Genomic DNA, 27,702 nt, shown 5'->3' with positions numbered 1-27,702 from the left:
TTTAGTGGGTATTATAATGTAGGTAACAAATAAATTGGAAAGGTTTGCTCAAGACAGTTTGATTGCTTGAGGTATAAAGTTAAAGACATTTGAAGATTATTGGTCTTCCCTGGTGGTCTAGTAGCTAAGACTCCAGGCTCCCCTCCCAATGCAGGGGGGCCCGGGTTCAACCCCTGGTCAGGGAAATAGATCCTGAATGTATGCCACAAATAAAAGTCTGCATGCTGCAAATAAGACCTGGTGCAGCCAAATAAATAAATACTGGGAGGGAAAAAAGGGTACTAGGCTTCAGGAGATGCAGGAGACAGGGCTTTGATTCCTGGGTGGGGAAGAAACCTTGGAGGAGGAAACGGCAGCCCACTCCAGCATTCTTGCCTGGAAAATCCCATGGACAGAGGAGCCTGGTGGGCTACAGTCCATGGCGTCGCAGAGAGACACAAGTGAGCACACACGCACGCTGATCTGTACCCATTGTTCTTTTGCGGATCTGTATTTTCCAATGTTTTTGAAAGGAACATTAAGTGGTTTTACTGTAAAAACAATGAGGGGAAAAAAAAAACAAAACATTTTTTATATAGGGAACCGCAGGCCAGAATCAGGAAGATCCAAGACAAGAGTGACGACCCCTTCCCACCTTTGCAACAGCACTGAGAGTAAATGTGCCTCTTAGGAATTCCCTGGTGGTCCAGTGATCCGAACTCGGCATCTTCGCTTCTGGGACCTGGGTTCAATCCCTGGTCAGGGGGCAGCCAAAATATTTTAAAATAATATAAATAAAATTAAATTTTTAAAATAAAATAAAAAACTTTAAAAAAAAAGAAAAGGAAAGAAAAGAGGGGCTCTCCTGGTGGCTTGGTGGTAAAGAATCTACTTGCCAATGCAGGAGACACAGGTTTGATCCCTTATCAGGGAAGTTCCCACATGTTGAAGAGCAGCTAAGCCAGCGTGCCGCAACTGTTGAGCCTGTGCGCTGGAGCCTGGGAGCAAGCCCTACAGCCCGAGCTTCGCAACAGGAGAAGCCCACTGCAATACGAAACGAAACTCGCAGTCACGACTAGACAGTAGCCCCTGCTGGCCGCAACTAGAAAAAAGCCCTCAAAGCAATGAAGACCCAGCATAGCCAAAAATAAACAAGCAAAATTTAAAACGAAAAAAGAAAATGGTTCCATCTCTGCTCTGAGCCCCAGGTGGGCTGTTGTAACAAATATCTGGCCACTTATAAAATCAAAAACATTAATATTGACCATCTAACCCAACTGCCTCTTTTTGGAAAAGGGTAAACAAAGCCCCAGAGAAAGGGCTTTGCTCAAGATCCCATAAGAGGAGCCTGGTGGGCTACAAGAGAGTCAGACATGACTAAGCACTCAAGACTCAGGATCCCAAAGGTGAGGGCGGAGCTGGAGCCCAGGCCTCTTCCTCCCCAGGCACAGGGCTCTGTTCATTCATTGCCCACCAGCTCCTAAGCACACCCGGTCTGTGTGGGGTGGGGACATGCTTGGCCCTCCACCTTCTCTACACCCACCTCCCCCCCTCTTTCCAGGTGGGAATTTAGAAGCAGAGGAGGAACCTTTTTGGATGTAAGTCTATTAGAGGAAGAAAAGAAATAAAAGGGATTCAGTCATAACTGGTGAATAAGCAAAAGCTCAATGTAGGAGTTGGGGTTGCGACGGGTTAAAGAAATGAGGAAGACAAACCCTCATGCTGGGGGGCAATGAAAAACCCCTTCAGGAACTCAGGACAGGCAGCAATACAGAGGGTGTCAGTAGCAATGACATTTTTACACTACCATGTGTAAAATAGATAATTAGCAGGAAGCTGCTGAATAGCACAGGAGGCCCAGCCTGGTGCTCTGTGACGACATAGAGGGGTGGGACGGGGTGGGAGAGAACAGAAGAGACACTCAAGAGGGAGAGGAGATATAAATAATCACGACTGATTAGAGTGTGCCGAAGAAACCAATGTAACATTTAAAGCAATTATCCTCCAATTAGAAAAAAAAAAAAAGTGTATCATGAGAGAGGGACACCCAGAGTTCAGGACAAAAGGAGCTCCTTGCAATGAATTCACCCGCAGGAACAGAGAGAAAACCACCAAAATCCTGTTTCTCTTCTTATTTTGGTCACACAACTTGTGTGGCATGTGAGATCTTAATCGCCCAACCAGAGATCAAACCCATGCCCCTTGCAATGGAATCAGTGTCCTAACCACTGGACCACTGGGGAAGGCCCTTTGCCAAGATCATTGAAACATCTGATGAGAACATGAGCTTGGAAATCAGATGGGTTGGGGTCTCAGCTCTGCCACTTCAAGTTATTTCACCTCTTCAAGCCTCAGTCTTCTCAACTGTAAAATGGGGGCAATAACATTTACCCCATAGGACAGATGGTTACAAAGCCATCAAGACAGTGCCTGGCACAGAGGAGTGTGCTAAATATAATAATAATAATATGATTACTGTTAAATACAAACAGAGACCATCCCATAAGATGCCACCAGAATTTGTCAACCTTTCCAAAGCAGGACCAGTATGTGGAGTTTATGGTTTCCCAGAACATGTTTTACAGTCAAAACACCTGAGTTTAAGTCCTGGCTTATTTATAAGCCGGATTACCTTAAGTAAATTGTTAACCTCTATAAACATACATTCCTCTCAAAGAGGGGATAATATTAAGATTATAGGATTGTATTGGGCTTCCCTGGTGGCTCAGATGGTAAAGAATATGCCTGCAATGCAGGAGAGCCAGGTTCAATCCCTAGGTCAGGAAGATCCCCTGGAAAAGGGAATGGCAACCCACTCCAGTATTCTTGCCTGGGAAATCCCATGGACAGAGAAGCCTGGTGAGCTATAGTCCATAGGGTGGCAAAGAGTCACTTTACAGGACTGTATAAGAATATAAAACTTTTGTTACCAGCAAGAACAACAATCATACATGTGGCTGATGAGAAGGATAGGGGGAGATATGCCTCTAGCAGAAAGCCCAGTCCCTCTTGCCTTCTCCACTAAAAGCACTAAAATTACAGGCTTTCTCATAGGTCATAAGACAAAACTCAATTAGCTTTTAGCTCCGCTAAAGCCTCATACGTAATCCTCCAAACAGATAAGCAACTAATTATATTGCCCTTGGAAGCATGATTACAAACAAATAGATTAAATAGATTAAAGCTAAATACAGTGGTATTTTATCTTTATAAAGAGTGCTGTGGCTGAAATAAAAGGTAATTAAACATTTCTTTACTCAATACAAGATGTTCGGATGCATAGCTTCCCCACAAGGAAGTGTTAGCTGAGTTTGGTTCACAAAGTGAATATAAACCATGTAAAATTTAGATACATTCAGGGAAATTTTATTTACTGATAGTCTCTACTGCACAATTAAAAACAACAATCACAACAAAATGTTGTTCCCCCCATTTTGCAGGTGAGAAGACTGAGGCTCTCAAAGGTGAAATGTGCCCAAAGTCACACAATTACAAAGTGCAAAGATCAAATATAAATGTAACTCAGAAATCAATTACTTGTCTACATTTCTCTTGCCATTAACTGACACACAGCTACAAAGAAAGCACACAGATGTTAAGACTTCTCAAAAAAAAGTCTTAACCTAGAACACAGTAGTACAGGGTTGTGAGGATCACCAAAAGCAACAAAGTGTTGTCCCCTTTATGAGAATATATACTAGTCACTCAGTCGTGTCTTTTTGCGATTCCATGGACTGTAGCCCACCAGGCTCCTCTGTCCATAGAATTCTCCAGGCAAGGATACTGGGGTGCGTAGCCATTCTCTTCTCCAGGGGATCTTCCCAAGGGGATCGACCCAAGGATCGAACCTGGGTCTCTCGCATTGCAGGCAGATATTTTACCATCTGAGTCACCAGGGAAGCAAGCCCCTTTATGAGAATAATTACATATATTTTGAGCTTTTATTTATTTTAATCTCATTTAAATACTAGAAGCCACCTGTAAGTTTGGACTGTGTGGTAATTCCAATTTTTAGGATTCTTTGAATTGCAGAGCAGAATGAATAGCACTGAGTAAAGATTTTTCATTAATTAGTGGAGTCACTTGTTAAAAGTGATGGGTAGCAATCTCTGGCTTCCTGGCTTCTTTTACTGTTAAATGCCCACTGACATTCATCAATCTTTCTGTTTCAGTATGGATGGAACTTTGTTTTGTTTTGCCATACCATACAGCCTATGGGACCTTACTTCCCTGACCAGGGCTCAAACTGGTGTCCCCTGCCTTGGGAGCATGGAGCCTTTACCCACTGACCCACCAGGGAAGTCCTGGATGGAACATTGTTACAAAAAAGAAATAAAACCTTTAGCCTCCAGCATCAGCTACTCTTTAATGCTAACTCATAAACAAGGATAATAACCAATCACACCTCCCCAGCACTCAATTGCTACCAAGTGTTTTTCATTAAACTTAAGTGAAACACTGCCCAGGATGCAATTTTAAGATAATATTATTAATCACATGCCTTGATTAGCCTGGCGGAGTAGAATAAGAGAACCGGCTAAATTTTTAAAAATGATTTTCTTATTTCTGAAAAATAAATTAAAATGTAAAATAAATAATTGCAAGGGATGGGAGCTCAGAGGTGAGAGGAAAGGTTGGTGTACCAAGGATCAGAAGTAAGGGCTGGGCTAACCACAAGTAGATTTGATAAGGTTTCCCCAAGGGCCAAACAGTTTCACATGCAGGAAGGGTATGGAATGGAACACATGCTCAGTGTCCCAGGGGCTCATCTTTCTTTACCTCATCCTAAAAACCCATTTACCCAGAATTTGAGATAAGGAGTAACAGTCAATCCGCCAGACATTTGCTGAATGAGCAAGTTGCCACATTTAATGAAGTTCATGAAAAACCTCAGCAGGAGAGCATTTCATTAACATCTGTCAGAATTTATCAGCTCAGCCTATGCAAACATTACGGATCGCAATTTTGTATTAGGAAGGAAAGGCAAAGGTCCCTTTTCTCCCGGCTTTTCCCTTCCTTCTGTGACGTACGGACACTGCCACCATGTGGCCAGAGAGAACATAGCATGCTGAACAAAGGAGACACAGCTGTCTCTCCGCCCAGAATGAAACTGAGTAGAACAAGAAGCTTAAAGGCAACTACCAAATTAAACAAAGGATATAACCAAGCAGTCCTCAGTTTGAGACCTTTGCTGATAAGGTGACTGTTTGGAACTCAAAAGATATATTCTCTTCCAAAGAGCCTATAAGTGGTGATGAGTCTACCTGTTGTCTACCAACAGGTTGCACCACTGCAGACTTAGCACATAGCAGCATCCCAACCGTGCCTCCCAGACACTGGCAACTAGCCTTTTTCCAGAACATGCATGCGGTTCCAGCTTTGGATGGCATCTGGCCTTGCTCTGGAGCAAAACTTGTTCCCAGCCCTCCCACCTGGAGTGGAACAATTAACTACCAGAACCTTGTCAGGCCACGGGCTTCCCTGGTAGTTCAGACAGAAAAGAATCCTCCTGCACTGCAGGAGACCTGGGTTTGATCCCTGGGTTGGAAAGATCCCCTGGAGGAAGGCATGGCAACCCACTCCAGTATTCTTGCCTGGAGAATCCCCATGGACAGAGGAGCCTGGCGGGCTACAGTCCGTGGGGTCGCAAAGAGTAGGACACGACTGGGCGACTAAGCACAGCGATTTGTCAGGCAGGTCCTGAAGTGGCTTTTATGCCTGAGCATCCCAGGCTCCCAGGGAAGTGGGGATCCTCCTAAACATGCCCCAACTCTCATTTGTGAAGGAGAGACACTCGTGAGACTCCACTGTCATCTATTAGACTTTCTTGAGCATGGCCTAAGCACCTGGCCCTGTGCTGGGTGCTGGAAATTCAGAGAACCACAGAACATGGTTTCTGCCCTTCAGGAAGTCACAGCCCAGTGGGAGAAATAGACATGTAAGTCAAGCTTACCGAGTAGAGTGCTAAGTGCCACACAGCAGACAATAATAGTATTACAGAGTGAAGGCTATGTCCTGGGCTCCTTCTTCGACAAACTTTTGTTATACTTGTTCTGTGCTGGGTGCTATTTTAACTGTCAGGTTGATATTTTAAAGATATCAACCCATTAATCGTCCTATAAGATGGTTACTCTTACTGTCCCAGTTTTACAGATGAGAACCTGAGAGGTTGAGTTGCAGATATGGGATTTTGCAGACCCAGGCAGTCTGCAGGGATGAGAAGATGAGAAAAGATGAATCCCTCCATTAAAAAAACAAACAAACAAACAAACAAAAGTAGAGCTACTATATGCTCCTACAATCCCACTCCTGGGCATATAGCCAGGAAAAAAAAACGTAATTCAAAAATATAGATGCACTCCAATGTTCATAACAGCACTGCTTACAATGACCAAGACATGGAAGCAACCTGAATGTCCGCAGAAAAATGAATGGATAAACAAGCAGCCATACATATATATAATGGAATATTACTCAGTCATAAAGAATGAAATAGTGCCATTTGTAGCAACATAGATTATCATACTGAGAAAGACAAATTATATGATATCACTAATACGTGGAATCTAAAAAAATAATAATACAAATGAATTTATTTACAAAACAGACTCACAGACAGAAAACAAACTTATGGTTACCAAAGGGGGAAGGCTGTGGTGGGGGCAGGAGGATAAATCAGGGGGCTGGGATTAACATATACACACTATACTATATAGCAAAAGGGACTCTGCTCAATATTCTGTAATAACCTACAAGGGGAAAAGAATCCAAAATATGTATAAGTGAAACTATCACTACATTGTTAATCAATTATAAAATTAAAGTGTTTTTTTTTTTTTTAAGAAAACAGGAATCCTAGCAACCCCGTCTCTAGGTCCCTTGTGCCTGTTTGACGGACAGGTCCCCAGGGCTCACTTCTTCCCGCCGTGATGTACTTCACAATGCCACACAAACAGAGGGGACTCATCTAACTCAGACCAGGGAGGGCTTCCCCCGGGGGATAACTCCTGTATAAAGTGTGAGCTGGAGTCGGGTATTCTGAGCAGAAGGAAGAGCAGGGACCAAGACACAGAGGCATGGCGGGACCTGATATTACGTGTGACTCATGAGGGTTGGAGGAGATTCAAGGCTGAATGACAGGAGCTGAAGCCAGAGGGCTGGGTGGGAGTGGGGCTGAGTCCCACGGGGGACAAGAGAATTAAAGAATGAGGGAATCATCAGACGTGGAGATGGCCTGGTGGGAGGCTGGATCATTGGGTGATTAGAGGGTGATCCCAATAACCACGGTGATATATCTCAACTAAGGTACTAGCCCCTGGGATATAGGAGAAAGATGCATTTGAGGCATATTCGTTTGAAAAGACAGTCCATGCCGTCACAAGAGGGTTGGACACAACTTAGAAACTAAACAACATTTGAATACATGTTCAAGTTCATTGTTCATTAGCACAGACCTCCCAACTGGTAGGGTAGAGGTTGAACCCTGTGGATGGCAAACATGACCCTGTTTCACCTGGAACGGGCCTCTCTCTCTCAGAAGGGGCTTCCCTTAGGAAGACAGCCCCGGGAAGGCTGCCTGCTCACCATCCCCTCCCACCCCTGCTGTGTTCTCCCTTCCTCTATGTCTTTGCTCTTTGTTTATCTTTCAGCTGTGCCGTGTGGCAGGTGGGATCTTAGTTCCCTGACCAGGTATGGTATCAAATCCGTACCCCCTCCACTGGCAGCATGGAATCTTAACCGCTGGACCACCATGGAAGTCCCTATGCCTTTGGAAAGCCATTCCCTGCGTCTTCTGTGTCCTCTTGGCAAACTCTTTTTGTGATAACTGGAGTATAACGGCTTTACAATGTTGTGTTAGCCCCTGCTGTACAGTGAAGTGAATCAGCTATAGGAACACGTATATTCCGCCCCTCTTGAACTTCCCTCCCACCCCACCCCCAGCCCAGTCCTCTAGGTCTTCAGAGCACTGACCTGTGCTATGCACAGGTACCGTATTGCCTAGCAACCCCTCTACTGGGCATACGCCCTGAGAAAAGACACGTGTGCCCCAACATTCATTGCAGCGCTATTTAAAACAGCCAGGCCTTGGAAGCAACCTGAATGTCCATCAACAGATGGGTAAAGGAGGCGTGGTACATACATGTGATGGAATATTGCTCAGCCGCTAAAAAAACTGGGTCATCTGTAGAGATGTGGATGGACCTAGAGTCTGTCATGCAGAGTGAAGGAAGTCAGAAATAGAAAAAAAAAAATGTCATATATTGATGCATATATGTGGAATCCAAAAAAATGGTACAGATGAACCTGCCTGCAGGGCAGAAACAGATGTGGATGTAGAGAGTGGGCATGCAGACACAGGGGAGAGGGGAAAGAGGGATGAACTGGGGGACTAGGACTGAACATATACACTACCACGTGAAAATAGCTAGTGGCAAACTCTCACTCGTTATTCAAAACCCATCTCAGATGTCACCTCAATAACTTAACAAGCACTGACCATGGATTCAGTCGACATACCCTTGGTATGAAAAGCGTGGATGATGCCCAAGAAGAGCTGGCCTGGTGTCCCTACAGGGCCCGTGGCCATGGGTCACCCCCTCTCCTTCTCCCACTGACTAGCTCCATTGCAGACCCACTTTCTACCTCTGCTTCTCACACTCTAAGCATGTGTACAAATCACCTGAGAATCTTACTAAAAAGACAGATCCAGATTCAGTAGATCCGGGGTAGGGACCGAAATTCTTGATCCCAGGAGATGCTGCTGGTCTGCAGACTGTATTTGCATAGTAAGGCTTATACATTGTTTCAGTGTCGTCTAATAAAGTAATAAAGGCCATTATTTGTTTTTCTATGCTGAACACTTAAGGTGAAATTTACATGCAAGAAAACACACAGAATCTAAATGTACAATTCAGTGAATTTCTGGCAAACGTATACACCCCTGTGACCTACACCTCAATCAAGAACATTTCACATTTCCAGAAAGTTCCCTCATTCCCCTTTCCATTTAACCCTCCAAATAAAGTTGATTCTACAGGGACCCAAAGTGATGCGGTCCAAGAAAATAGCTTTCCGATGCAGGAGACTTGATCACAGGAAAAGTTTAAAGGGAAACAGAAAGAACTGCACATCTTTGAGGCAATCCTGCTGCTGCTGCTGCTGCTAAGTCGCTTCAGTCGTGTCCGACCCTGTGCGACCCCATAGACGGCAGCCCACCAGGCTCCCCCGTCCCTGGGATTCTCCAGGCAAGAACACTGGAGTGGGTTGCCATTTCCTTCTCCAATGCATGAAAGTGAAATGTGAAAGTGAAGTTACTGAGTCGTGTCCAACTCTCAACGACGCCATGGATTGCAGCCCACCAAGCTCCTCCGTCCATGGGATTTTCCAGGCACAAGTACTGGAGTGGAGTGCCATTGCCTTCTCCGTGAGGCAATCCTACATAAAGAATATAAATGACTGATCTAACTCATAATCATTGGCGCTGTTACCTTAGAATAGTCTCTTTGGTCGTTTTTCAATAAATGACTCCATCTGCCTGGCCCTGTGCTTTGCACAGAATAACAAGGTGAACGATATTAGCTCTGTGTGCAGAGAGCTGGCTCCCATCAAGGAGGAGAACCAGACAGGAAACCTAGCAGATGCTTCCCAGAAGAGTGAATTTGGGGCTGCAGGGCATTCCTGGCCAAGGCAGGGGAGGATGAGTCATTCATAAACCTATGTTACACATCTCACACTCTGCAAAACATTTCTTAGGGATCTCATTTTTGCAACAGCCCTGGGGCAAGGCAGGTACCAGTGTTTCCCATTAAGAGCTGTGAAAAGTGAGACTGGGAGGGGCTGTCTCAAGGCCACAAGTGGGCCTTGCAAGTGGGGCCTTCAGCTCCCTGGAAGCATCCATATACGTGAAGGCCAGTTGGATGGCAGGAGTAACAGGTGTGCCTGCTTCCCCATCCCTACCCCAGAACCCAGATGCCAGCCTGTGTGTGAATATCACCCCCGGCAGACAGGATGGGCCACCTGTGCCCTTGACTGTCCAGCCCCTCCTGGGAAGTGGAAACCAGGGCACTGTGCCCTGGATGAGGGTCTCCAGCCCCTACGGGCTCCCAGAGAAGGGCTGTGCTAATGGTGCCCACCCTCACTTGTGTTTTAGCATCTGGCTTCCGGCTCCTGCACCATGAAAATCCTGTTTTGTGACCTCCTGCTGCTCAGCCTCTTCTCCAGCGTGTCCAGCAGCTGTCAGAAGGACTGTCTGGTCTGCAGAGAGAAGCTCCACCCCACTCTTGACAACTTCAACCTCGAGGTAGGTCCAGGAGGTTGGACCCTGTCTTCCTCTCCCCGCCCAGGTCACGTGAGTCTCCCAGTGTGAGATGGTCCCTAAGAAACAGCAGCTTCTGAAAGCAAACCCTGTCATCGTCCCACGTTTCCACATTTGAGTAAAGACCCAGCCAGGCTGCTGTTTTGCTCCTATTATTAAAAGCATGCACACTCATTCTAGAGAATTTGGCAAATTCCAAGAACTATGAAAAGAAAAAGTTAAAGTCACCTTTAATCTCACCAGTCAGAGAAAAAAATCTTAGTTATTTCACTTGCAGTGTTATACCAAAATAAGTTTCTCATTATTAACATTATTTTAATTTAAGTATACTTGGCTTAACCAATCCCTCCTGCTGAGCACGTAAGTTATCATCCAGTTTTGATATTATAGACAATTCTACAGTGAACACTTAGGTGCTATCTCGTATTTAATTTGTTTATTTGAGCACTAAATTTCACTAAGTCAGCTGCTTTCTCCACTGCTTTCACTACCGTTTAAATAGTTATTCCTCTCCTACTTAATCTAATATAACTTGATGACTTTTTCTTTGTAGTCAAGAAAACTTCTTTCAAAAGATGTCATGTTTGGAACTCCTCAATCTTAAGAGCCACCTTTTCCCTCCTGTCCCTTGAGGCAAGTGTACAAATATAGAAACCAAGTACCCACATTGGGCTGACACACAAACGTGAACAGACACAGCCCCCTGACCCACCAAAACACCACGCTCCTCCCATGCCACCTCAGTGGCTTTCGAGCCTGTTTTCTGAACAGTAATGACCACCAAATCATGAAGACGCATCCTGAGAACCCATTCAAAAGATCATCCATTCTCCTCCTTCAGTTATTGTGGGTCTTCTGAGCACTTACTATGCACCAAGCACCTACTATGCACCAAGCACTGAACTAGACCAAGGGCCCCAAGGTGAGCAGGCAGATAGTGGCAGAGAAGAACCCAGGATCCTGTCCTGAGAGTAATCACTGAGAAATGGGGAAGCAAGAGCAGTGGACCCCAACCTAGTCTAGAGGGGTGGAGGGGGCTTTGGGAGGAACTGAGGCCTCTAAGGAGACCTAAAGATGATCAGAGAGGCAGGGGGTGAGCCCAGGTGCCCAGGTAATGAGGAAGGCACTAGAGTGGGGGAGGAGCGCACATGTGCAAATGCCTTTTGGGGGGAGGGCAGTGACATGTAAGGAATTAAGGCAAGCTGGATTTGGCTAGAACACAGAAGACCCACACGCCTTTTCTGTGCAGGCCAGAGAGGCTTAGAATTTCATCCAAAACAAAACGCTTTCCCGTGGTCTCAGTCAACAGAGCAGATGGCTAGTTCACAGGTAAACCAGTGAAGGAGTTGATTAAGGAATAATCTCATCATCTTCGCAATCTTGATAAAGACTGAAAGTTGTGCACAATTCCTGAATCACAAGCTTTAACTGCAACCCTATATCTCCCACTCCAAAAAAGCATGAGGACCTGTGTACACCCATGTTTATGGCAGCACTACTCACGATAGCCAAAAGGTAGAAAAGACTCAAGTGACCAACGAGAGATGAATGGATAAACCAAACATGGTCGAGGCGGTCAACGGAATATTATGCAGCTTTTAAAAAGGAAGGGAACTGTGATACAGGCTACATCCTGGATGAGCCCTGAAGATGTATGCTGTCACAAAACAACAGATACTGTAGGATTGCACTTACCTGCAGTTCCAAGAACAGTCAGATTCAGAGACAGAAAGTAGAATGGGGCTGCCAAGAGCTGGGGACACAGGGAGATGGGAGCTAGTGTTTAATAAATGCCAAGTTTCAGTTTGGGAGAATGAAAAATTTCTAGAGATGGGGGCAAGGGTTGATGGTAACCCAACAAAGTGAATGTACTTAATGCCGCTGAGCTGTATGCTTAAAAATGGTTTCAGTATAAATTTGATGGTATTTGGATTTTACAATAGAAAAAAAAGTATTTGGAGCTCAACTGTAAGGATAACACTGAGTCTGCATTAGTGTTTTGTTTTGTTTTGTTTTGTTTACAAAGTAAAGCATTCACAGATTTAGGTAACTTGTCGAGAGCAAACATCATGCCTGACTGTGAAGCACTGTGATGCTCTGGCTCCCGGGACACCTTGACCCTGGGTGCCAGTTGTGAGATGACAGAAGCTACCAGGGGCAGGTTCCCTCCAGCCTCCTTAATGTCATCTCAGAATCTGCTTCTGCTCCTTCTTCTCCCCCTTCCTGTGTACCACTGATTTTCCTGCTGGAAATTCTTTTTTCCCATCTCCCACTTGCTCTTTCCTTCCCTTTGTGGTCCTGTTTTTGGAAGAGGTCCTGTTTTTGCAACTTGGACCCCTCACGGTTGCCTCGCCCCTTTGCTGTGCTCGAGCTCAGTTGCTCAGTAGTATCTGCCCACATGGACTGTAGCTCGCCAGGCTCCTCTGTCCATGGGATTCTCCAGACAAGAATACTGGTGTGGGTTGCCATTTCCTTCTCCAGGGGACCTCCTCTACCCCGTGACTTGAACCCGTGTCTCCTGCACTGCAGGCAGGTTCTTTAGCACTGCCCCACCTGGGAAGCCTGCCTTAACTCCTTAGCCAATCTCCAAGGTCGTCAGCGGTTCCTAACCACAGAAACCTTCGCCAATGTGCAGGCTTCCCCTCCTCGTCCTCTCTGGTGAACCCCGCTCTCTTCTCCATTCTGACTCTTCCTTTTCTGCCTGTTAGAGCCCCGTTTCTCTTCCTGCCCTCCCCAAACACAAGTGATAGCCAAGATTCCCTGTTCTTACCTCCATGTCCTTTCCCCTTCCCAGCGTCTGCTTTCCTAGGCAGCAGGTACACTTTTTGCCTCCTCTTTCCTGGGTTCATAGTTCCTGGGAAACGCATGCTTCCCTTCCCTCCCCACAGCTCCAAGAACCTGTCCTGCCATCTTGCTCATACCTCCGACTCCTCCCCCAGCCAATAAACCCTTCAATACTACTCTTAGGAGAGGATGCTTTGCTGATTCTCCACCAGTCCCCAGTTGAGCCAGCCCCTAGCACCATTGTTCTCTGGCAAGTACTTGCACCTGCTGGGCTATCTCTGAGGCGCTTTCTTTGCCGGTTAGTCTGGGCCTCGCCAGCGCACAGTTCAGTGTGGAACAGGGCAGTACTCAGTAAACAGGTGCCAGGAAAACTGGAGGGCTTCCCAGGGGGTGCTAGCGGGAACCTGCCTGCCTGTGCAGGAGATGGAAAAGGTACAGACAGGTTCAAACCCTGGGTTTGGAATATTCCCTGGAGGAGGAAACGGCAACCCCCTCCAATATTCTTGCCGAGAGAATCCCATGGACAGAGGAGCCTGATGGGCTACAGTCCATGGAGTCACAAAGAGGTGGACACGGCTGAAACGACTTAGCATGCAGGCACGGGGAAATTGTAACACTGCAAGACCTTTTAGTCTCCTAATGGGTGCAGACGCTGTAGAGGTTTTACACAGGTGTCTTTCAAAGCCAGGAAGGAATTTGGAGCTTGTTTCTATTTCTCCATAGCATCTTAAATCTCTGGGGTCTGGAAAACACTGTAAGAAAATGGCCAGTTCCTGCTTCAGAGTGATGGACGACCTCTGCAAGCGCCTGCTGACCCCCAGAGGACCTGGTTGCCTGGGTGTTTCTAGCTTGTATTCACTTTTAACCTATTTTTTTTAAGTTTTATGAAATGCCTAGAATTGAGGCAACCACATCTCATTTCCAACTCTTGCAACCCTTGACTATGTCCCCTCTGTGAAAGATGGGGGGACTCAGATATTTAGGCAAGGGTCACTATCCGCCCCCACCCCAATGCTTCCACCAATGATGGAATCCTAACCTATTCCCAGGACCTTCCGGACCCTTGGCTTCATCAGGACTTTCATTTGTTCTCACTCCAGGGCCATGGTCCAAGCATGCCTGCCTTTTGTTAGACCATCATATTGGTCAGTAAATGACTAGCACACAAGCCAAATGATTGGAAAGTCCTGGGCTGTCAGCTAATTGAGAATGATACTTACCCTACCAGCTTACAAAGGAAAAAACTAGATTCACCGAGTTATTTTAGTGACCAGGAAGAAGGTAACTCCCAAGAAAGGTCTGTCTTGTTGCTGTAGAAGTTTAGTCACTCAGTCATGTCCAACTCTTTGCGACCTCACAGACTGTAGCCCACCAGGCTCCTCTGTCCATGAGATTTCCCAGGCAAGAACACTGGAGTGGGTTGCCATTTCCTTCTCCAGGGGATCTTCCCAACCCAGGGACCAAACCCGTATCTCCTGCATTGGCAGGCAGATTCTTTACCCCTGAGCCATCAGGGAAGCCAAGAAAGGTCTAGGGAAACTTATTTAAATTCCCTAAAACTCTATTAACAGCAGAAGAGTTACTACTCCTGGTAGTTTCTGTCTTCATTACACAGAAAATCTTAGTAGTTGACTTGCCGTAGGAGTTCCTAATACGTTTTTCTTTTGTACTATGCATCTGCTGGCCCACTAGCGTTGGCCCTCTGATATACTGGCAGACCCTCCCAAAGCAAATAGGTCCCAAATGTCTCTTGGTCAGAAGTGGCTGGATTCCTTAGAGGCAGAAACATGACAGTCTGAATGAGTTGTTTATTTTCCTTCCATTGGGCTCACTAATCTTTGATCCTAGACATTCAGATGACCCTTTGCTCATTGACTTCCCTCCCCCATGCAAAGCCCAGCTTCACAGATCAATTTGGCACCAATCTGGGACTTTCCAGATACTCCTCCATGCTGTGTCTGAATACAGCAATGTCATCAGAGTGGGCTGTGAAAATGTGTCCAGCTCACTTAATGGGCCATTAACCCATCTCTGCAAATAGGCTGGTGAGTCCCTCAGACCAGAGAGTGTAGTCAGGAAGCTCATATGCCCATCTGGTGCTACAAATGTTGCCGTCAATTTGGATTCCTCATTTTTTTGCCCCAAAACCTTCTCCTAAATCAAGAATCAAGATCCGTTTTTTAGTACCTAATCATCTAACAGTATGTTGAGTCTCAGGAAGGGCTATACATCTGGTTTGATCATAGAATTTCATTTTCTCTGATTGACATGCAATATAATTACCATCTGGGCTTAGAAACCCAGGGGCTTGCAGAAGATCTGAGAGACTCTAGGCTTAACAGTTTCCACCTGTTCCTGTAAATGGACAGAGCAGAACAAGGCAACAAGCACTTTGAGGATCCTATCCATGTGAGGGCTGAACCAAGTGTGTTCAAAAGTCCTTTTGAGTCCTACAAGTCTACGCTTATGACCACACAAGTCAGGCTGGGACTTGAACCCAGCAAAACCCCAGGATGGAACTTGAACCCACTCCTTTTTTTTTTATGTGACTGCTCCAGGTCTTAGTGGCAGCACACTGGAGTTTTCCTTCTCACCTGCTAGATTTTCATCGTGGCATGTGGGAGTGAGTGTGTGCTCAGTTACTCAATCGAGTCTGACTCTTTTTGGCCCCATGGACTGTAGCCCTCCAGGCTCTTCAGTCATGGGATTCTCTAGGCAAGAATACTGGAGTGGGTTGCCATTTCCTCTTCCAGGGGATCTTCCTGACAGAGGGATCAATACCCACGTTTCCTGTGCCTCCTCCATTGGCAGGCAGATTCTTTACCAAGGAGCCACTTTTGATGCCCTTAGAAGCAGGATGAGGGATCTAATTTCCTGACCAGGGATGGAACCCAAGTGCCCTGCATCGGGAGTGCAGAGTCTTAACCACTGGACCACCAGGAAAGCCCCTGAATCCACTGTCTTTTCATTGAGATTGCACACCTGGTCTCAGGACTTAATGAAGCTTAGATTCTTTATGTCTCCTTGCAGAAAGAACTCAGTAAGAGACAAAGTGATAGGTAACAAGCGGATTTATTTAGAGATACACATTCCATAGACAGAATGCAGTCTGTCTCAAAAGGAGAGAATGGCCCTGGAAGAAATACATTTCACAGACAGAGTGTGGTCCATCTCAGAAGGCAAGAGGCCCCAAAACATGGGGTGGTTAGTTTTTATGGGCTGGGTGATTTCATGGGCTAATGAGTACGAGAATTATTCCAGCTATTTTGGAAAAGGGGTAGAGATTTTCTGGAATTGGGCCAGCACCCACTTTTTGACCTTTTATGATCAGCCTCTGAACTTTCATGGTGCCTGTAGGTGTGTCATTTAGATGCTAATATCACAGTGAGCATATGACGAGGCTCAAGGTTCACTGGAAGTTGAATCTTCCACCATCTTGTATCTAGCCGGTTCTCACCAGTTTATGTCGTATCTTCTAGGGCTATGTCATGTGATCAGAGGTTTTATCCTTCCCACTTCCCTTCTATTTCACTGCTTCTGGCTTTCCCGGTGTTACCCATGCTTTCTGCTTCCTCCCTGACTCTGTAGAGTAGAGTTTCTCAGACTCTGTGGATGTATTAAGCTGGATAATTATTTGTTGGGGTGGGCTGTCCTATCCATTATAGGTTGTTTGCCAGTGTCCTTGTGAAATGGAGCAGGACCCTGGGGGTCTTCCTGGGTACAAGTCCTTTCTGTGGCCCCCAATTCTTGTTTGTAGGAAATAGGTTTCGTTCAGTCTCCTGAACCTGCCCTGAGTTCCAAAGGGAAGTTGCTAATCAGGGAAGGCAGGGGATGCCAAGAGCAGGGAGGGGCAGTCAAGCAACAGTGCAGCCATTCTTGGTTCCGCCTCAAGGAATATACATAACAATACCTTTGAGTTCAAAGAGCTGACTCATTAGAAAAGACCCGGATGCTGGGAAAGTTGGAGGCAGGAAAAGAAGGGGACGATGGAGGATGAGATGACTGGATAGTGGCACCGACTCAGTGGACATGAGTTTGAGAAAACTCCGGGAGGTGGTGAAGGACAGGGAAGCCTGGTGTGCTGCGATCTGTGGGTCGCAGAGTCAGACACGACTATCAATGGAATGACGACGACCTTTGAATTTTTCTGTGGGACCTAAGGCCCCCACCCAGGTGGATGATGGTGACTTCAGGATGAGTACAAGATTCCTGGAACATCTGTTACCACCAGCCATTCAGAACAAAGTCACACACCCTGCAGCCTTTACCCCAAACCTTGCCTATAAAAACTTCTCCCCAAAATCCATCAGGGAGTTTGGAGCTTTTGGATAGGGGTCACCTGTTCTCCTTGCTTCACAGCACCCCCAAGAGGAAGTCAGGCAGAGGGTGGAAAGGAGACAGCAGACTCACATGCTGACCAGATGGAGAAACGGGGTCCGAGAAGGGGCGTGCTCCAGGGGTCTGAACCTGAACCAGCTGGGGAATAAGGTGACGTTCAGAGAGAGAGCAAAAAGACTTGAGGTGGGAAAAAGTAGGAGAGAAGTACTGATATATATGCTTCATTCAAACCTGTTTCACTCATACTGAAAAAGTATATCAGATGAGAATTAAAGTCACCGTCTATGGGGTCACACAGAGTTGGACATGACTGACAGGACTTAGCAGCAGCAGCAGCAGCTAGTAACAAACACCTGACGTGACTTCTTTAATAAGATGGAGATTTAGGAGTTCTCAGGTGGCTCAGCGGTAAAGAATCCGCCTGAAAATGTAGGAGACTTGGGTTCTATCCCGGAGTCGGGAAGATCCCCTGGAGGAGGAAAAGGCAACTCACTACAGTCTTCTTGCTTGGGCAATCCCACGGACGGAGAGGAGCCTGCTGGACTACAGTCTGTGGGGTCTCAAAAGAGTTGGACGAAACTTGGTAACTAAACAACAACAATACGTGGTAGTCCACTGGTAGGATTCCGGGCTTTCACTGCTGTGACATGGGTTTAGGCCCTGGTTGGGGAACTGAGATCCCACAGGCTGCGCTGTGTGTCCCATCCCCTGCCCGCCAAAGATGGAGATTTGATCCCTCACACAGAAGCCAGGAAGAGAAAGTGGAAAATGCTGAAGTGGAGGCATGGGCGTGACCACATCTTGGAGAAGTTTGGCAGCAACAAAAGGAGGGCAGGGTCAGAATAGTAAAGGCAAGCGGGAGAAGTCAGACTGAAGGACAGGTTTTGATGATTTGGTGGAACAGCTGGTGAAGTCTGTGATTTAAGGTGCATGCGTATCTTACTACTTGGTTGGAGATCACGTTGGAAACCTTGCCTATAGAGGCATGTGTGCCACTCTGAACACCCGGGTGGGAGTGTGTGCTCCCCAGAGAGCCCCGATGGGGCACACACACATCTTACATCCTGCACCTGTCCAACCAGAGCAGTAACTCCTGACGCCCTGTAAGCCAGGCACGGACCCCTTGGCTTGGGGCTCTCTTGGTAATCCAGTGGTTAAGACTCCAAGCTTCCAATGCAGTGGGTGCAGGTTTGATCCCTGGTCCAGGAACTAAGATCCCACATGCTTCATGGTGCAGCCAAAAAAATTAAAAATTCAGTTAAAAAAAAGACTCCGAGTTTTGATGAAGGGCTCTGCAGCTTCCTGCTCACCATGATGTCAAAGTCAGGCTGAAGTGGGGTTTTCATCTGACCCCAAAAACACAGAGAGGAGTGTTCGGGGTGAAGTGTGCTTGGGCGCTCAGTCATTTCCAACTCTTTGCAGCCCCACAGACTGTAGCCCACCAGACTCCTCTGTCCACGGGATTTTCCAGGCAAGAATACTGGAGCAGGTTCCCATTTCCTTCTCCAGGGAATCTTCCTAAACCAGGGATTGAAGCTGTGTCTCCTGTGGTTCCTGCTTTACAGGTGGATTCTTTACCACCTGAGTCATCCAGGAAGCCTGGAGCCAAAACAATAGGAAAGAAACTTGGAGGCAGAGGCTTCCAGGAGATTCCAATCAGACAGGAATGTGGGAGGGAAGGGTTAAGGCCAGGGCCAGTCAGGAAGGTACAGGAACATCATGGTCAGGCTGGTGGTCTAGACGAGAGGTGGGAGATGCCAGGAGAGACGGAAGCTGCAGGGGTTCCTAGAGAGCTGGCAGGTCCACTGAATTGTGTCAGACAGTCCCAGATTACCAACCTGTCTATATCCCAAAGGGTCTTAACCCCCCTTTTCTACATTTTTACTGGCGTATAGTTGATTTACAATGTTGTATTAATTTCTGCTGTACAGCAAAGTGACTCGGTTATTATATATGCAAATTTTTTATATTCTTTTCCATTGTGGTTTATCCTAGGACATTGAATTTAGATCTCTGTGCTATACAGTAGGACCGTGCTGTCCATTCATTCTGTATGTAACAGTTTGCACCTACTCACCCTAAACTCCCAGTCCATCCTTCCTCCACCCCCTCCTAACCCTTGGCAACCATAAGTCTGTTCTCTATTTGACCCGTATTTTCTATAACTCATGCACTGATAGTGATGATGAATGTATGTAAGGTGAGAAACGAATCACACCGAGGTTGATCTTTACCAGGTGACCTTAGAATAACCATGCAGATTTAACTGCGTGACTACATGCTTTAACATCCCCAGTTTCTTAAATCACTCTGACCTCTCCCAGGCCGGATAAGAGAACAGAATAAAATGTTTCTTTATGGATGATCCTGATGAGCTATGTTTGGCTCCAAAAACCCAACAAAGACTATAACTCTTGTTTGTGCATCTTGTTAACTTGCTGGGTCACCTGGGTAACTTAACCTCACCTCTCCGAGCCCCAGCTTTCTTTCTGAAATGACAGAGATGGGCCAGTTCATTTTCTGTTCCTTTCCAACTCTGAAATTCTAGGAACTTAAGTAACTGTATGTGAAGCGGCTCCATGGTAGTGAAGAGGTGCTCCAGAGGCCCTTGCATTGATTGGTACCAAAATAGACCATGCGTGCCCGCTCAGTTGTGTCCTGACTCTGCCACCCCATGGGTTGCAGCCTGCCGGGCTCCTCTGTCCACGGGATTATCCCAGCAAGAATACCGGAGCAGTTGCCATTTCCTGCTCCAGGAAACCTTCCTGATCCAGGGATCCAGCCCGCACCTCCTGCTTCTCCTGTACTGTCAGGCGGATTCTTCACCACTGAGCAATCTGGGAAGCCCTCAAGTAGACAGCAAAAGCACTTGATCTCCTCATTGCCTTGGACTAACAGATGTCCCTGGTCTTTCTCTTTCCTCCAACCTCTTTCTTGGCAGGTGTGCATCCTCGAGTGTGAAGAGAAGGTCTTCACCAGCCCTCTCTGGACTCCATGCACCAAGGTCATGGCCAGGGGCTCCTGGCAGCTCAGCCCTGCTGACCCAGACCACGTGGCAGCTGCTCCGGACCAGGCCAGAGCCTCTGAGATGCAGCATCTGAAGCGAATGCCCCGGGTCAGGAGCCTCTTTCAAAGGCAGAAGAGGACAGAGCCCGGCCTGGAGGAGGTGGGGGATATGGAGCAGAAGCAGCTGCAGAAGCGGTTCGGGGGCTTCACCGGGGCCCGGAAGTCGGCCCGGAAGTTGGCTAACCAGAAGCGGTTCAGTGAGTTTATGCGGCAGTACCTGGTCCTGAGCATGCAGTCCAGCCAGCGCCGGCGCACCCTGCACCAGAATGGTAATGCGTAGCTGGAAGGGGAGCCCCTCCCGGCTGCACCGTCCACTTCAACCCATGAGTGAGTGGGGCCCCAATGAGCTGGGGGCAAGAAGAAACGTCCTCTAGCCCATCTTAAACTTCCTCCCCGGTGGGGGGAAACATGTTGGCACCCAAACACATATACATACTCCACACCACTTCCTTCAGGGATTCAGCTCCTAGGACTGCTCCAGCCTGCCTTTTTTTCTTTCTGGGAGCAAAAATTTTCCTGGGATTACTCCCAACAGCTCACCACTGCGGTGAAGAGACGGGTTACCATGGGGATAATAGTAGTGTGTTAAGATAACTAATTCCTCTATGGCCCTTCAGGAGCTTAGTTACTATGGGGGACAATGAAGTGGACCAAGCCTCCTATCTGGTTGCCATAGAAACCATTCACTCACCTTTCCCCAGAGACTTTAAGGACCCAGAGCTGGACCTGCACTTAGCCATTTGCAGAGTCTGATCTATGTCTGTGATGTTGCTGTTTCACCTTCAAAGATGGCTTAGCTGTCCCCACCCCTCCTCCCGCTATCTCAAGGTGACTGGCTTCCACGGCAACCTTTCAACTTTCCCACTCTCCCCCAGTCAAGGAGCTCTGGTTAGGACCAGTTCTTGTTAGGACACTTTCTGTGTGTCTTTCTGCCACACATCACTTGTTCACCTGATCACTTTGGGCTGGTGGGCTGGTGGGCTGGTGCTTTGTAGCTGATGGCACCTGAGCAAGGCTTTGAGAATCTGGCCCTAATGACCTGAGTCACTTTTAGGAGAGGGACTAAAGGATCATCATTTTTCCTCACTTTTTGCCTCTTTCCTAGTGCCAGGTCCGGTTTTTTGTTGGTTGGTTGGTTGGTCTTAATTTTTATTTATTATTTTTGGCTGCACAGTCTTCGTTGCTGCTCACGGGTTTTCTCTGGTTGCGGCGACTGAGGGCTACTCTGTAGTGCAGCGCACAGGCTTCTCCCTGTGGCGGCTTCTTTTGTTGCAGAGCACAGGTTCTAGGGTGTGAGAGCTTCAGTAGTTGTGTACAGGCTGAGTTGCCACACAGCATGTGGGATCTTCCTGTCCTAGGGGTTAACCCATGTCCCCTTCCTTGGCAGGCAGATTCTTAACCACTGGACCACCAGGAAAGTGCCCAGGTGCCATTTCTGCTTTGTGTTTCTTTGGTTGCTTGCCTTTCCTCCTATCTCCCTGCCTGTCTGTTCTTACTCCCCCAGGCACTTGTTTATACATGTACCTACAATGCAGATCAGATCCTAAATATCAGAGATCCTAACTTATTTCCCAGTCATTACAAACTCGGCTTTCCTCAGCCCATTAACCCATACATAACTTTGAGTGGCAGAGGGACCTAGCACAATGAACTTTTCTGAAAACCTGAGAGAATTCCAATCATTAAGCATATGTGCCTTAATTCATATGTAGGAATATGATTATCTGCAGGAGTTCATCTGAGCTTCCCTTGGTGGCTCAGTGGTAAAGAATTTGCCTGTCAATGCAGGAGACATGGGTTCAGTCCCTGGGTTGGGAAGATCCCCAGGAGGAGGAAACGGCAACCCACTCCAGTATTCTTGCCTGGAGAATCCCATGGACAGAGGAGCCTGGCAGGTTGCATGCAGTTCATGAGGTTGAAAAGAGACAGGACAGAGCGCATAGGCTCACATGCGGTATCTCATATCTCTCCTTAAAGAGAGAAGCTTCCCCGAACAGAATGAACTATTCAGTTGGTCTGAAACTCCACAGACATTATCACCCAAGTGGGGGCTTTTGCCTGACACAGAGGCATAAAAGCAAAAAGTTTGTGCATGAGCTCCTTTACTTTGCTTCCTGTATGTCAAAGGTGGCCAGATTGTTAATAATCTTCCTTCAATGTATATTAATCCACATGTGAATCTTGAGCTCCCACACTGCAGCAGGAAGGCAGCCCACATAACACTTTGCAGGTAGGCTGGCTTGTTTGCAAAACGCCCATTGCCAAATATGGATATATGTATTCAGTGGCGAGCCAAAGGCTGCTGTGTTCATTTAAGCAGAATGACTAATCTCTGAAGGCCCTGAATTAACCTGCACTGGGTTTGAAGTCATATTCTTGGATCCCTAATAAGCATTCATTTCTCCAAAGCCATATCTACACAGGACCTAATAATCTTTCAGAAATGGCATGGGCTGAATTCTTCCAAATCTTAAAGAAATTCTTCTTTTTAAATTTTTAATTGGAGGATAATTGCTTTACAATATTGTGTTGGTTTCTGCCACACATCAACATGAGTCAGCCATAGGTATACATATGTGCCCCCACCGAACCTTCCTCCTAAACTTTAGGGACATTCTTGTTTAAAGGGACCATCAAGGCACCCTGAAGACACGTCTAAGCCTGAACTACGACCGTTTACCTTATAAAGACAGTTTCAAATCAGTCATGTTAGCAGGAATCAATTTAGTTTTTAGAAAAACTATTTGAGCCCCTATTTGGGCAATTGGTTTTTCTAGTTTTCTATTAAGCCTCCAACTGAGAGGCACTGGAACATAACGGATAACCAGCTTCTGCCTGTGGCTTTGCTCAAGATATAAAGTTCTTGATGGAAACGCTGGTGATATTAAGCAGCTCATCTGGGTATTATCGATTGCTCTCCTCCTGCGACCATCTTGCTGATTCTTTTTTCCACACATTCATGGCTGCTGAGTTCCAGTGTGGATGTGTATCTATGAGTCCCTTAAGCCTGTCTTTATTCGCCTGTACACACCCCAGCCAGCCCCACACATGCTTGAGATTTCTCCACGGCTCGGGGACTCCTATTGCCAGAGCTGTTCTGGACACCTGAGACAACCAATACCAACCTATATTTAGAATGCTGGATGAAACGGCGCCACCCAACACATGGGACGTGTCTGTGTGCTCAATCATGTCCGACTCTTTGTGACCTCATGGACTGCAGCCCACCAGGCTCCTCTATCCGTGGGATTCCCCAGGCAAGAATACTGGAGTGGGTTGCCACTTCCTCCTCCAGGGGATAGGACCCATGTCTCCTGTGTCTCCTGCATTGGCAGGCAGGTTCTTTACCACTGAGCCACTGGGGAAGCAAACTCTTGGGATAAAGAACCCTTATTCAGAAAGTGTAATGATGTCCTGGACACTGGTATATATGGAATCTAGAAAAATGGTACAGAGGCACCTATTTGCAGGGTGGAAATAGACACAGACTGTAGGGAATGGACTTGCGGGCACAGCAGGGAGAGGCGAGAGGTGGCCTGGACCGAGAGAGCAGCACTGACTATACATACCGTCACGCCAGCTAGTGGGCGGCTGCGGTATGGCACAGGGGGCTCAGCCCAGCGCCCTGTGACGACTGAGGGGTGGGACGGGGCGAGATGGGAAGGAAAGAGGCTCAGGAGGAGATGTACGTATGCTCATAGCCGACTCACTTTGTTCTACAGCAGACACTAACAACATAAGAAAGCAATGACACTCCAATAAAAAAATAACAAATGGAACAAAAAAAAAAAAAAAGGGACATTGGGGTGCAGGACCAGTCCTGGAGAGGCCTGTGAAGAGTACGCGACTGATCCTGATACCTAGCGTCCGTTTTCCTGGCCCTATGCTCCCCTCCTCTCTTCCGCTGCCCCGGACCTTGACCTTCTAGATGGGGGAGAGTGAGCAGATTCCTTCCTGCTGAGGAATCAGTGAAGTTAGCGCTTGTAATATAAGAGAGCCACAAATGAGGGCTCTTTTTAGCCTGAAGAAATGAATTCCTACACAGAGATTCCAAATACTGATACCAGGGATAAGAGAACTGTTTCTGGGCAGGAGGCTTCCCCTTTGTTCTGTTGGTTCTGACGCTAGATTATGGGCCAGGGAAACAGGTGTGTAGGAGTCAAGGACCCCTTCTTGCTGCTTTTGCGGCTAATTATGTGGATTATAAAACTTTTTTTTTTTTAACATAATTTACTTGGCCGCACTGTACAACAGGTGGGATCTCAGTTCCCTGACCAGGGATTGAACCTGGGCCCTGTACCTTTAGGGGTTCCCTGGTAGCTCAGCTGGTGAAGAATCCGCCTGCAAGGCAGGAGACCCCCTATTCAATTCCTGGGTCGGGAAGATCTGCTGGAGAAGGGATAAATTACCCACTCCAGTATTCTTGGGCTTCCCTGGTGGCTTGGAGAGTAAAGAATCCACCTGCAATGTGGGAGACCCAGGTTCGATTCCTGGGCTGGGAAGATGCCCTGGAGAAGTGCATGGCAACCCACTCCAGTATTCTTGCCTGGAGAATCTCCAAGGACAGAGGTGCCTGGTGGGCTACGGTCCATGGGGTTGCACAGAGTTGGACACGACAGCGACTAAGCACAGCACACAGCACACCTGCATTTAGAGCATGAAATCTTAACCTCTGGACCACCAGGGAAGTCCCAGGTGATAGTTTTTCTTTGCCCCCTTTCTATTCCTCAGGCACGAGGGAAAGTCGAATTGAAGGGTCAGAAGAACTGTCGGATTTGCCATTTTAATCTGCCATTAATTTGTCATTTTAATTTATGTCTCCCCAGGTGTCCGGGCGATCCCCAAAGCAGCATGTCTCCAGCCCCAAACCTGCCGGCTGGGCATCAGGACGCCTCCCTCCCCAAGGCACTGAGGCGAGCTTTGCCTCCAGGCCGCCACCCCAGGGCCCTGCCCCATCTGGTTGTCTTTCCCTCCCTGACTCCTCCTGGCCCCTCCCCACCCATGGCATGTTTCATGACAACCCTGTTGCTACATCAGAGTGTATTTTTGTAATTCCTCCAGCTAACATTTAAACGGCCCCATCTCTCCTTCTCACCCACCTCTTCCTTCTTTGAGGTGGTGGGTTCAAGGAACAGGAAATCAAGCCTGGGGTTTTGACTCGTCACTGCCGTAACTTGTTTGTAAAAGAGCTGTTCTTTTTGACCGATTGTTTTAAACAGATATTTCTCCATTAAACTTCTACTGAGCAAATGGTTAGTAAACGGGTTGGCTGCTTCTTTAACTGAGAGCGCAGACTCCAGAGCTGCCTCTCCAGGGAGCCAGAGGCAAAACGCATGTGACTCTGTTTTATGTGAAGTGTGTCGAGCAGGAACACCCCAACTGTGCTGGGTCCCCAGATCCAAAGCCCCGAGCTGTGATTGGACCCAGCGGGCAAAATGGTGGAGGGGCCAGGCTGTTGCACCCCACTCTCAGTTTCTGACTCACTATAAAGTTTCATCTTTAACAATTCCCAGGTGATGTAGCATTTGCTGGTTTGGGACCCTCTGGCTGGGGTCAAAATTAACTCAAAACATGTTAAGATGGGTAATATCAGTTCAGCCAAGAAACCTCTGATCCACCCAAATGGAGTGATTGAGGTGGGTCAGTCATCTATACAGATAGATAGGGAACCGTGGGAAATCAATAGGGAGGGTAAAGGGGGAGGGGGCGCCTGGTGAGGTGAGGGATTACTGGAACCCAGTGAGGACTGTAGCTCCCTCTAGTGGTCAGGAGGGAAACAGCCACTCACTGTGCAGGGTAGTACCGTCGGCGAGATTGAACAACTCTCTCCCTTCCAACTCTAGCCTGGCGTCTCCTGTTGGTCAGACCCAACTGGGAGCCAGAAAGTTAGGAGGTCCTCGGATGCACCCACAAAAGTGGACTTGGGAGGGTCCAGAGCTGCAAATGGACAATGTCCGGCCCAAATGCAGTAAACCCTTTTAAAGGAAGGGTGTGGGAAGGAAAACCACAGTGATTCTTAGTCTTTTTTAGAGAGACCAAGTGGGGCAAGGACAGGGGAAGGGGGAGAAAGGGGCCGTCTGATCTACACCGAGGGGAGGGAAAAGGCCAAGGACAACCTCTCCCGCAGGCTGCTGAGCTAGATTGACTTTGGCAGTAATCTAGTTCTTAGGTCCTCCCTGAGCAGCTTCATACCTCCTGCTGGGTGCTGTGAGGGGGTCCTAGAACCCCCTCCCAGGGCGAGCCAGACCTTTCTGTGCCACCTCCCCTTCCACCAAGGCCAGCTCTGAACCAGCCTCGTGGGCCATCACAGGACGCAAAACCCATGGGTTGACGGGGTGGGGGTGGGGAGGGGCAGCCCCTGTTACTCCCCAGGGTTAGCACGCACTGCACAAGCAGAAGGTGGCTCATTCTCTCCTTAGGCACCTGCTGGCACCCCCAACAAATTCAGGTCCACAGCCAGGAGCTTCTCCCCATTGTCAACAATGCAAGCAAGGGAGAAAACGGTTATTTTCCTAAATCAAGGAAGTCATTGATGTAAAAAGTCAAAGAACAGTGGTTGCTTTTATGAGGAAAAGAGGAATAGCACCTTGCTAGAGGGCTTCCCTCGGAGAAGGCAACGGCAACCCACTCCAGTGTTCTTGCCTGGAGAATCCCAGGTACAGGGGAGCCTGGTGGGCTGCCGTCTATGGGGTCGCACAGAGTTGGACACGACTGAAGCGACTTAGCAGCAGCAGCAGCAGCAGAGGGCTTCCCTGGTGGCTCAGATGGTAAAGAATCTGCCTGCAATGTGGGGGACCTGGGTTTGATCCCTGGGTTGGGAAGATCCTCTGAAGGAGGGCATCGGAACCCACTCTAGTATTCTTGCCTAGAGAATCCCCATGGACAGAGGAGCCTGGCAGGCAACAGTCCACAGGGTCGAACAGTCGGACACGACTGAGGGACTAAGCACAACACAGAGGTACAATGGCAGTTTCTGGAATGCTGGCCACGATCTGTTTTTTGAAGGAATGGTGGATACTTAGGTGTTTGCACTGTAATAAACCATTAAACTGTAAAAATTAAAATTAGAGATTAGGAAGAAAAAAAAAAGAAATGGTTATCTCCTAGATTACAATCCTAGTGCCATTATTTCCCAGATGACGACTTTGGGCAAGTTTTCTAACCTCTGGGCCTCAGTTTCCTTGCCTGTAAAACGGGAGTGATGAAATGAAAATAATAAA

General features: G+C 47.4%; 1 protein-coding gene across 3 annotated transcripts in view; it reads left to right on the top strand.

The window, feature by feature from the left end:
- Window positions 1–25,979, top strand: part of PNOC (prepronociceptin) — a 29,453-nt gene extending 3,474 nt beyond the window's left edge. For 2 of the 3 annotated variants that reach the window (XM_005683550.3, XM_018051867.1), the window contains exons 2-4: window positions 10,130–10,279; window positions 20,358–20,751; window positions 25,309–25,979. In XM_005683550.3, the coding sequence (XP_005683607.2) occupies window positions 10,154–10,279; window positions 20,358–20,751; window positions 25,309–25,394 (606 nt within the window). In that variant the 5' untranslated portion in view covers window positions 10,130–10,153 and the 3' untranslated portion in view covers window positions 25,395–25,979. Of the gene's footprint in view, window positions 1–10,129; window positions 10,280–20,357; window positions 20,810–25,308 lie in introns of all 3 variants that reach the window. The other variant, XM_018051866.1, reaches the window with a different exon arrangement.

Source organism: Capra hircus, chromosome 8, assembly GCF_001704415.2.
Source record: "Capra hircus breed San Clemente chromosome 8, ASM170441v1, whole genome shotgun sequence".
Classification (NCBI taxonomy): Eukaryota; Metazoa; Chordata; class Mammalia; order Artiodactyla; family Bovidae; genus Capra; species Capra hircus.
This window is presented reverse-complemented; position numbering and strand designations above follow the sequence as displayed.